Raw genomic sequence first — 12,688 nt, forward strand, 5'->3', positions numbered from 1 at the left:
TAAAATATAAATTAAGTTCACACATAATCTAACAATTTTAAAATATATTACATTTTATTACATAACAGTAAAATTAGTAAAATAATACAATAATTGATTAACTATAATTTATAATTTCTTTCTCTCAGTATAATGTAGAAAAGTATTACTCTGAACACCTACCTTAAACATTGCTTAATTCAGGTTAACTACAATGAGCCTCTCCACTTATATTTTCATCATGCATCTTACATTTTAATGTCCTTACTCTTTTATAAAAAAGGTCATAAAGAATGTCCAATAAAGAATCTCTAATATCTCTGATGCAGTGACAATTGATCACATATGTTCACATGTGAATACAATAGAAATAAAGTAACAGCATAAAGTAATTTGAAAGCTGTATTACATCATTATTCACTTTTCAAAAAATTGTTTTCAAGGAAACCAGTATACTTTCAATGTAATTACAAAGCTTCAAAAAAATCTTTTTTATATAGTTATATACAAATAGTTATATCAAAAGTTATATTCAAATAATTTGACTTTAGTTGTGAATTCATTTTTATACTCAACACTGTTATTTAGTGTAATGTCTGAAGTGTCAGTACCTTATTCTTTAATTCTCTGATATGTACATACAATTAATTTTGAATTAAATATTTTTTCATGTTGACTGCCTCTGCAAAAATATTTTTTAGTATAAACTCTGGTGTTTTCTTTTTCTTTTTTTTTTTTTTTGAGACGGAGTCTCGCTGTGTCGCCCAGGCTGGAGTGCAGTGGCCGGATCTCAGCTCACTGCAAGCTCCGCCTCCCGGGTTCACGCCATTCTCCGGCCTCAGCCTCCCGAGTAGCTGGGACTACAGGCGCCCGCCACCTCGCCCGGCTAGTTTTTTGTATTTCTTAATAGAGACAGAGTTTCACCGTGTTAGCCAGGATGGTCTCGATCTCCTGACCTCGTGATCCGCCCCTCTTGGCCTCCCAAAGTGCTGGGATTACAGGCTTGAGCCACTGCGCCCGGCCAACTCTGGTGTTTTCTGAGCTGTACTTTTTTTTTTTTTAAGTGTTTCCAAATTCATTACATTTGCAAGACTCTTCTCCAATATAAGTTCCCTGATGTTGAGCAAAGCTGGAGCAACTGCTTCAGGGTTTTCCTCTAGTACAAAATGTGTGCAATAAACCCCCTCTAAATTTGTAATGGTTGTCTTCAGAATAAACTCTTCTTCACTTTAAAGGCTTATATTTTCTGAAAGACTTTTTGACAGTAATTGCACTTTTAATGCTTTTATTAACTATGAACCTTCTTATGTTGAGTAAGATGTGAGTAGGCATTCATGGGTTTTCCATATTCTTTATATTTGTACAATTTTTCTCAAGGATACTAGCTTTCCTGCGAAATAAGGTGTACACACTGACTAAAAGTTTTGCCACATTCTTCATGCTTGTAGGAATTTTGCCAGTATGAATTATCTTACTATCAAAAATGGCAACCATATAAAGGTTGTTTCACATTTTATATATTTCTAGGGTTTCACACTAATATAAATTTTTTATGTCTAGAAAGGATGGAGGTGTTGATAAAAGCACTGTCACACCTTTCACGTTTGTAGAGTTCCTCTTCAGCATGAATTATCACCATGTCTCTTAAGAATTAAAACTTGTGGCCAGGCATGGTGGCTCATGCCTATAATTCCAGCACTTTAGGAGGCCGAGGTGGGTGGATTATGTGAGGTCAGGAGTTGGATACCAGCCTGACAAACATGGTGTAACCCTGTCTCTACTACAAATACAAAAGTTAGCTGGGCGTGGGGGTGGGCACCGGTAATCCCCTCTACTTGGGAGGCTGAGGCAGGAGAATGGATTGAACCCAGGAGGCAGAGGTTGCAGTGAGTCGAGATTGTGCTGTTGCACACCAGCCTGGGTGATAAGAGTTGAAACTCCAAAAAAAAAAAAAAAAAAAAAAAAAGAACTTGTTATATGCCTTGCCACATTCTTCAAACTTGTGGAGTTTCTTTCCAGTATGAATTATGTGTAATAAAAGTTGAGAAGTTCCTTAAAAAATTTGTCGCATTCTTTATATTTGTAGGGTTTATATTCCATATCAATTCTCATAGTTAGAATTGAGGGCTGGTTAAAAGCTTTTCCACATTCATCACATTCATATGGTTTCTCTCCAGTATGAATTATCTTATGTGTAGTAAGGTGTGAGGATAGGTGAAAAGCTCTGCCACATTACTCACATCTGTAGGGTTTCTCTCCAGTATGAAATCTCTTATGTGTAGTAAGTTTAGAGAAGCGCTCAAAGGCTTTGCCACATTCTTCACATCTGTAGGGTTTTCCAGTATGAATTTTCTTATGTGTAGTAAGGTTAGAGAACTGCTTAAAAGCTTTGCTGCATTCTTCACATTTGTAGAATTTCTCTCGAGTATGAATTATCTTATGTGTAGTACGGCGTGAGGACTGCTTGAAGGTTTTACCACATTCTTCACATTTGTAGAATTTCTCTCCAGTATGAATTCTCTTATGTGCAGTAAGGTGTGAGAACTGGTGAAAGGCTTTGCCACATTCTTCACATTTGTAGGGTTTCTCTCCAGTATGAATTTTCTTATGTGTAGTAAGGTTAGAGGAGTAATTAAAAGCTTTGCCACATGCTTCACAGTTGTAGGGTTTCTCTCCAGTATGAATTATCTTATGTGTAGTAAGGTCTGAGGACCGCCTGAATGCTTTGCCACATTCTTCACATTTGTAGGGTCTCTCTCCAGTATGAATTTTCTTATGTGTAGTAAGGTTAGAGGAGTACTTAAAAGCTCTGCCACATGCTTCACAGTTGTAGGGTTTCTCTCCAGTATGAATTATCTTATGTGTAGTAAGGTCTGAGGACCGCTTGAAGGCTTTGCCACATTCTTCACATTTGTAGGGTTTCTCTCCAGTATGAATTCTCTTATGTGTATTACGGGTAGAGGAGTATTTAAAGGCTTTGCCACATTCTTCACATTTGTATGGTTTCTCTTCAGTATGAATTCTCTTATGTGTAGTAAGGTTATAGGAGTACTTAAAGGCTTTGCCACATTCTTCACATTTGTAGGGTTTCTCTCCAGTATGAATTATCTTATGTGTCGTAAGGGTTGAAGACCGGTTGAAGGCTTTGCCACATTCTTCACATTTATAGGGTTTCTTTTCCGTATGAATGATCTCATGTTTACTAAGGGCTGAGGATGACATAAAGGCTTTGCCACATTTATCACACTTGTACGGTTTCTCTCCAGTATGATTTCTCTTATGGGTAGTAAGAGTGGAGGAGTGCTTAAAGGCTTTGCCACATTCTTCACATTTGTAGGGTTTCTCTCCAGTATGAATTTTCTTATGTCTAGTAAGGCTGCAAAAGTAGTTAAAGACTTTGTCACATTCTTCACATTTGTAGGGTTTCCCTCCAGTATGAATTTTCTTATGTGTAGTAAGAGTTGATAACTGCTTATAAGCTTTGCCACATTCTATATATTTGAAAGGTTTTTTCCCAGTATGTCCTCTCTTTTGTCTGTTTGAATTTGAAAATTGATGAAACACTTTCACATATTTATCACATTGAAATATTTTTCTCGGGGTAGTTGTCAAACATTGGTTAAGTTCATTATAACCTTCTTTGTGTACCTTGTGCACCTTCTTGTGCACCTTCTTGTGCACCTTGCACTCATCCACACTTTCAGGTCCTTTTTTTAACTGTAAATCGCCATGTCCACATTTTTCATACCTTCTCAGTATCACTTTTTGGAAAGTATCTTTTATGCTCTGCTCTGGCCAAAGGTCTTGGGCAAAATGAGAATATATAACTGAAAGAAACAACAAAAACACATTACTTCAATTGGTAGACTCAGATAAATATAAATATGTCATCTTGTATAAACTATAGTTTTATACAAACTACATAAGCAAGATGACACAGCAAAATACCATAGCTGTAATTTCTTCCTGGACATATAAATTTAACAAAAACATACTGACCAAAATACATTTGTAAAAAACTTATAAATAAGTTGTGAAGGGCCCCAGGTGAGCACAATGCAAAGGGCCAAATGGAAGATAATAGAAAAGTCTGTTACTTATACCCAACACAGCTGTTTTTGCTCTCCAGTATAACATTGTGCCTTTAAAAGCAAATTGTCGACTGGCCAGGGTGACTCATGCCTGTAATCCCAGCATGTTGGGAGGCTGACGTGGGTGGATCAGAAGGTCAGGAGTTTAAGACCAGCTTGACAAAGACGGTGAAATTCAATCTGTACTAAAATTCAAAAAATTAGCTGGGTGTGGTGGTGGACACCTGTAATCCCAGCTACTCAGGAGGCTGAGGCAGAGAATTGCTTGAACCTGGGAGGTGAAGGTTGCAGTGAGCTGAGATTCCCAGAATCTCTAGTTAAGACAATTGATTTCAGACTATGCCAGGACAAAGCTATATTACAAAGATTGTAACAGGTAGCATTTTGTTAATGTCAAAATCTCAAAGATTACAATAAATACAAAATATTAGAGCAATATGATCCCATCAAAGTTATAAAATTTTCAAAAGCAACCATAAAATGTATATAAAGTAATTTTTAAAATTCCCAGTAAACTGTACAGGTCAAGCTTGGTGGCTCATTCCTGGAATCCCAACACACTAGGAGGCCAAGGTGGGTAAACCACATTAGATCAGAGTTTGAGACCAGCCTGGCCAACATGGTGAAACCCTGTATCTACTAAAATTACAAAAACTAGCTGGGCGTGGTAGCATGTGCCTGTAATCCCAGCTACTTGGGAGGCTGACACACAAGAATTGCTTGAACATGGGAGGGGACGATTGCAGTGAGTGGATATTGTACCACTGCACTCCAGACTGGGTGACAGAGCAAGACTGTCTCAAAACTAAAATAAAATAGGCTGGGCACATGGCTCACGCCTATAATCCCACGAACTTAGGAGGCCGAGGTGGGTGGATCATTTGAAGTCAGGAGTCCAAAATTAGCCTGGCCAACATGGTGAAAACCCGTCTCTGCTAAAAATACAAAAACTTAGCTGGGCATGCCAGCAGCCACCTGTAACCCCAGCTACTTGGGAAACGGAGGCAGGAGAATCGCTGGAACTCAGGAGGCAGAGGTTGCCATGAGCAGAGATCGCACCACTGCACTCCAGAGACTGGGCAACAGAAAAAGACTCCATCTCAGAATGAATGAATGAATAAATAAATAAATAAATAAATAAATTTGAAAAATATTAGGTAAGTGAAACAGATAAGTACCGAAGATAAAAATGAGGATAATAATAAGAAATATTAAAATAGCAAAAAACAAAAATTGTGGATATAAAAAATTCAAAAAATAACTGAAAAATTTCTTTTTTTTTTTTTTTTTTTTTGAGACGGAGTCTCGCGCTGTGTCACCCAGGCTGGAGTGCAGTGGCGCGATCTCGGCTCACTGCAAGCTCCGCCTCCCAGGGTCACGCCATTCTCCTGCCTCAGCCTCCGAGTAGCTGGGACTACAGGCGCCCGCCACCACGCCCGGCTAGTTTTTTGTATTTTTAGTAGAGACGGGGTTTCACCATGTTAGCCAGGATGGTCTCGATCTCCTGACCTCATGATCCACCCGTCTCGGCCTCCCAAAGTGCTGGGATTACAGGCTTGAGCCACCGCGCCCGGCTGAAAAATTTCTTAAAAGAAAAACTAATGTAAACATGAAAAAGCTGAACAAACTAGGATACACACAAAGATATTTATAACAAACACACATACAAGCAAAACTTCAAAACTCACAGATAAGAAATTTTAGGAGCTGCAATGTAGGCAGATGTAATGATGAAGAATTTTTGTATTCAACTGAAGTTTATTTTTTACCACATTCAAATATATTGTTGGATCTTTTAGAGGTTTCATGTAATCCCCAAGGTACTGCCAAGAAAATATTTGTATGGATACACAAAAGAAAATTTAAAGAATCCTGAATGCATACCAATACAAAAATCAAAAAAACACAAAAACCACAGAAAGAGAAAAGGAGAGACAAAGATACAAGAATCAAATATAACAATTAATAAAATAACATTAGTAAGTTTTCCTCTTTCAGAAAACCATTTAAATACATATATAATTATCTTTCCAATCAAGAGATATACTTTCAATAAACAGGTTTATTAAGAAATTATAAAAATCAAGATTCAACTTGCCTTTCTACAAGAGTCAGCTGAGATCTAATGACAAAAAAAGACTGAAAGTGGCAAAACGGAAGTAGAAATTTCATGTAAATATTAACAAAATGAGAGGAGAAGGGGTCAAAATAATATTACACAAGCTACATGTTAAGTTAAAAACTGTCATACTTTTTAAAATGTACTTTTAAGTCAAAACTTCAAAAAGACAAAGAAGGACATTAAAAAAAATATATAGATTCATTCACTGGGAACCTATTACAAATTTGTATATACATGTGTGTATTTATGTGTGTGTGTCTCATATTGGGGTTTCAAACATATAAAGCAAATACTAACAAAACTGAATAAACACAGAGAGAGCAATATGATTATAATATGACATTTCAATACTCCACTTTCTTTAATAAAACAAGAGAGAATATTAGTAAGGAAACAGAAGGCTAGAAGGCAGTAAAAAACAATGATTCCTAATGAAGGTATAGAGAACACTCCTCAGCAACAACAGAATACACAGCCTTCTCAATAGCTCATACAACTTTCTTCTTTATAGACCACCTGTTAGGCCAAAAACAAAGCCTTAACACATTTTTTAAAACTGAAATTTTATAGATCACTTTCTATAACAAAAATGGAATTAGAGTATAAAACAATAATATAAATAATTGATAAATTTAAAAACATATAGAAATGATACAACACACTATTAAGCATGCACTTGTTGAAATTACTGGGCTGGGTGCAGTGGCTAATGCCTGTAATCCCAGCACTTCGGGAGGTCGAGGTGGGTGAATTTAACTCCATCTCAAAAACAAACCATCAAAAAAGGAATAATATTTTGAAGATGTCTATACTGTTCAATTTAATCTACAGAATTAATGCAATATTTTTCAAATTTCTCATTGCATTTTTGAATAAAAACAGCAAATCCAAAAGTATACGGAATCTAAAGAGATAATAAAGTACCCAATAATCTTCAAGGAATAATGTTGGAGCCATTACAATTTCTGATTTCTAAATACATCAAAAAGCTACAGAATTAAAACAATTTGGTATGAGTATAAAAGTGAAAAAGTAGACCAATAAAACAGAATGCAGGCCAGGCACAGTGGCTCATGCCTGTAATCCCAGCACTTTGGGAGGCCGAGGCGGGTGGATCACGAGGTCAGGAGATCGAGACCATCCTGGCTAACACGGTGAAACCCCGTCTCTACTAAAAATACACAAAAAAATTAGCCGGGCATGGTGGCAGGCGCCTGTAGTCCCAGCTTCTCGGTAGGCTGAGGCAGGAGAATGGCATGAACTCAGGAGGCGGCGGAGCGTGCAGTGAGCGGAGATCACACCACTGCACTCCAGCCTGGGTGACAGAGCGAGACTCCATCTCAAAAAAAAAAAAAAGAAAAAAAAAGAAAAAAAATGAATGCAGCATGCACGTTAGCTTTCACATAACTATTGCAGCATTGTTACTGAAAGCCAATAGGTTAAAGCAATGCAAATTTCTGTCACCAAGTCATTCAGTAGATAGAAAAATACTGGAATCTCATTCAGTTTTCAAATAGCAGAAAATAGTCTAACTATTAAGATAAATATTGATGACATTATGCAAAATAAAATGAGCCAGCCAGAAAAAGACAGAGATTGTATGAGATATATAAAGCAGTTATACTCTTAAAAACAGAAAACAGAGTGGTGTTTGAAAAGTGCCACGAAATGGGAAGAATTGGTAGTTGTTTAATATGTAGTGAGATTTAGCTTTGCAAGATAAAAACATTCTAGTGATATGTTGCATAACAATGTCAATATAATTAATATGACCAAACTGAGTATTTAGAAATATGTACTTATTACTCTCTCAGGCAAAACTGCAGTGGCATTATCTCAGCTCACTGCAACCTCCACCTCCTGGGTTTAAGCGATTCCCCTGCCTCAGCCTTCTCAGCAGCTGGAATTATAGGTGCACGCCACCACGACTGGCTAATTTTTTGTATTTTAGTAGAGACGGGGTTTCACCATGTTGGCCAGGATGGTCTCGATCTTCTGACACCATGATCCACCCGCCTTGGCCTTTGAAAGTGATGGGATTACAGGCATAAGCCACCGTGCCCGGCCTAGAAAATCTTGTTGTTAATTTTGTTATGTGTTTTTGACACATAACACATAAGTAAAAATAAACAATACCTAAAATAGATACAGAGTAATTATTGTTTTTAAATTATCTTCAGATTCAAAAGTGTTTCTCTGACACAAAATTAATATAGATTCACAAATAAATAGACGTTGAAGTTGGGAGAGATTTTATGACTACTCACCTAGACAGGATTAAAAAACTGTTACAGGCCAGGTGAAGTGGCTCACGCCTGTAATCACAGCACTGTGGGAGGCCGAGGCAGGCAGACCACCCGAGGTTAGGAGTTCGAGACCAACCTGACCAAAATGGTGAAACCCTGTCTCTACTAAAAGTACAAAATTAGCCAGGTGTGGTGGCACATGCCTGTAATCCCAGCTACTCAGGAGGCTGAGGTAGGAGAATGGCATGAACCCAGAAGTTGGAGGTTTCAGTGAGCTGAGATCCCACCATTGTACTGCAGCCTGCATAACAAGAGCAAAATTCCCTCTCAAAAAAACCAAAACCAAAACCAAAAACAAAACCCTGTTACACCAAACCTACACAACAAATATACAAGTGACACAAAACTACAGGGGTAATATTTATACAGGCAAAGAAACATAGAAATAATTACATTGGCAATAGACAGATGGCTTTTTCATATTTAATTTTGCTCTACACTGTCTTAAACTGTACAGTTAAATATTCTTATATACAATTATAATATAAACTAAAAAATATATTGTTATATACAATTATAATATAAACTAAAAAATCAACACATAATTAACTGGTGTGATGTGACATACCCAAAAATATATAACACAAAATATTAAATTACAAAAAAATTAAAACATGGGATGTAAAACAAGTAGATCCATGTATTCATGAAAGGAATCTTAGAATATAAGGTAAAGTAAATACAAAGATTACTTGAAGATTTAAAAAAAAGGTGAGAACTTCCCAAATTTTAATGTAACAACAACAAAAACTTCTAACCAGTAATACTTGATTCAAAATTATTTTACTTCAAAAAGAGTATAAAGACTTTCCAAAATAAAAGTTGGGTGTTCATCACCATTAGCACAATCCTACAAGATATACCATACGGGGTTGTGCGCCCTGGCTCACGCCTGTAATCCCAACACTTTGGGAGGCTGAGGTGGGTGGATTGTCTGAGGTCAGGAGTTCAAAACCAGCCTGAATAACATGGTGAAACACCGTCTGTACTAAAAGTGTAAAAGTTATTCGGACATGGTGGCGCATTCCTGTTGTCCCAGCTACTGAGGAGGACAAGGCAGGAGAATTTCTTGAATCAAGGAGGCGGAGGTTGCAGTGAGCCAGAATCCTGCCATGGTACTCCAGCCTGTGTGATAGAGAAAGACTCCATCTCACAAAAAAAGGCCAGGTGCAATGGTGCCCACTGCACTCCACTACTGCACTCCATCCTGAGCAACAGAGTGACACTCAGTCTCAAAAAACAAAACAAAAACAAAAACAAAACAAAACAAAATCAAAATGATTGTTCATAAAACCTTTAAAGTTCTTTTATAGAATATAAAAAACGTAAGTAAATGTGCATAAATCAGCTGGGCACAGTGGCTCATGCCTGTAATACCAGTGCTTTGGAAGGCCAAGGAGGGTGAATCATAAGGCCAGGACTTTGAGACCAGCCTGGCCAGCACGGTGAAACCCTGTCTCTACTAAAAATACAAAAATTAGCCGGGCATGGTGGTGCACACCTATAATCCCAGCTACATGGGAGGCTGAGGTAGGACAACCACTTGTACCTGGGAGGTGGAGCCTGTAGTGAGCTGAGATTGTGTCATTGCATTCCAGCCTGGACAATACAGTGAGACTCTGTCTCAAAAAAAAAAAAAAATTCTGCCTAAATTTGTTAATAAATATACCATATAATAACTGGAAAATATAGAGACATAGCTTTTGTATTAAATTGAAATTGTTATAAAATTAAAACATATTGTTTTAACTTTAAGATATATGTAATCTCCAGTTTTCAAGATGATTACAAAGATAATATTTATAGAATGTATGCAAAAGAAAGTAAAAAATAATGCATGCCAGTACAAAATTAAATAAAAATTAAGAAAGTAAAGCAGGAAATGAGAAAAATAAAACTACTAGAAACACATAAAACAATCACAATATAATGGGAAATAACAACTTCATTTCTTTAAGCAATCATTTTAAATATAAATTAATTAAACTACTTAATAAAATAAAATGTAATCTTAGGACTTTGGAAGGCCAACGTAGGCTGATCACTTGATCCCAGGAGTTCAAGACCAGCCTGGGCAACATGGGAAAACTCTGTCTCTACAAAAAATACAAAAAACTAGCTGGGTGTGATGACACATACTAGTAACCCAGCTACTTGGGAGGCTAAAATGAGAGGACAATCTGAGTTTGGGAGGTTTGGATAGCAGTGAGACATGCAAATCAGCCTGGATGACAGAGTGAGGCCCTATTTCAAAAATAAATGAGGTCAGGCATGGTGGCTCACGCCTGTAATCCCAGCACTTTGAGAGGCCGAAATGCGCAGCTCATCTGAAGTCAGGAGTTCAAGAACAGCCTGGCCATCATGGTGAAACCCTGTCTCTACTAAAAATACAAAAAATTAGCCTGGCATGGTGGCGGGCACCTGTAATCTCAGCTACTCTGGAAGCTGAGGCAGGAGAATCGCTTAAATCCAGGAGGCGGAGGTTGAAGTGAACTGAGATCACACCATTGCACTCCAGCCTGGGCAACAAGAGCAAAAATGCATGTCTAAATAAATAAATATATAAATAAATAAAATTATATAAAGAAAAAGAAATATGGTGAAACACCGTCTCGAATAATAATGCAAGAATTTGCAGGGAATGGTGGCACGCCTGTAGTGCCAGCTACTCGGGAGGTTGAGGCAGAAGAATGGCTTGAACGCAGAAGGCGGGGGTTGCAATGTGCTGAGATTGTGCCAGTGCACTTTAGCCTGGGCAAGAGAGTGAGACTTCCTCTCAAAACAACGACAAAAAACAAAAAAACTACACTGAAAAAACACGCTAATACAGAACTTCAAACAGTAAGATAAATGTTTACTCATAAAATCTAGTATAACACATGGAAGTATCATTACAAAAATTTGTCAGGCCAGGCGCTGTGGCTCATGCCTGTAATCTCAGCACTTTGGGAGGCTGAGGCGGGCAGATGACCTGAGGTTAGGAGTTTAAGACTAGTCTGGTCAATGTGATGAAACCCCATCTCTACTAAAAATACAAAAATTAGTCAGACACGGTGGTACATCCCTGTAATCCCCGCTACTTGGGAGGCTGAGGCATGAGAATTGCTTGAACCTGGAAGGTGAGGGTTGCAGTGAGCCAAGATCTCACTACCGCACTCCAGCCTGGATGAGAGTGGGTAACTCGTTCTCAAAAAAAAAAAAAAAAAAAAAAAAATTGTTGAGGTAACTGCAATCTTTAACTGTTATTATGTATTCATCATATACAGGTATTTTGAATCATTGGCATGCACTGTGTGGCAGTAAAATTTCAGAGAATCTGCGGTATAATTATAAATAGAAGATTCTAATGAGAAACTTTTAATAAATTAGCATTTAAAAGAAACTAGAGTTGCTTTTTATGTTTTAAATATACGTTATTCTTACACAAAACTGCTGTATTCCAACTTTAGAAGCAAAGAATAGCCTTACATTGTTAAATATAGAAAAAATATATATATATATATTTTGCAGAATAGGGTTAGACCCTCAGATATGTAAAACAAATATTAGGAAATAAACTCTGTTATTATTTATATACAGGGTGAAGAAAGTAGATGAAAATCCCATAATTTTATAACTACTTATAACTAGTAACTATTTATATTTAGTAACTATAACCATTTAGTAACTATTTTCATAAATATGGAGTGCTTACTAATTATCTAATTTACTTTCAGCATACCATGCAAATTCTAGCATAGTCTAAATATCTGAATCTAAAATTACAAATTTGAAATAGAATATAGAAAGAAAGAAATGTATAAGGAGAGTGACATCAGTAAGATGAAAAGAATAAAAGTGCTCTATTTTCATATCCCCTTACAGCAAAAAAAGTCAGCTATCCCTGACCAAAAATGACTTTATGAGAGAACCAGGCATTATGGTTCACACCTGTAATGACAGCTACATGGTACATTACTGCTGGAGAAATGCTTCAGGCCAGGATTTTGAGACCAGCCTAGGTTATGTAGCAAGACACCATCTCCAAAATAAGTGCCTCTAAGACAGATTTGAGATCCAGGGATGGAGTTGTGAAATGCTGTTAAAGCTTCAGTTCGAGACATGTTCTATTCAGAAGGCAGGCCTTCATTCAGGTGGGAAATTACAGGACCCCTGTTCTTGGCTACAGACCAGGATAGGGTTCACCCAAC

At 37.1% G+C, this 12,688-nt stretch overlaps 1 protein-coding gene across 1 annotated transcript in view; it reads right to left on the bottom strand.

Moving 5' to 3' along the window:
- Positions 1-1,020: 1,020 nt before the first annotated feature.
- Positions 1,021-12,688, bottom strand: part of LOC112612817 (zinc finger protein 724-like) — a 518,258-nt gene continuing 506,590 nt past the window's right edge. Inside the window, 2 exon segments of the mRNA XM_025367747.1 lie at positions 1,021-2,031; positions 2,108-3,514. Of these exon segments, the coding sequence (XP_025223532.1) occupies positions 1,974-2,031; positions 2,108-3,514 (1,465 nt within the window). The 3' untranslated portion in view covers positions 1,021-1,973.

The sequence above is a fragment of the Theropithecus gelada genome, chromosome 19 (genome assembly GCF_003255815.1).
Source record: "Theropithecus gelada isolate Dixy chromosome 19, Tgel_1.0, whole genome shotgun sequence".
Taxonomy (NCBI): Eukaryota; Metazoa; Chordata; class Mammalia; order Primates; family Cercopithecidae; genus Theropithecus; species Theropithecus gelada.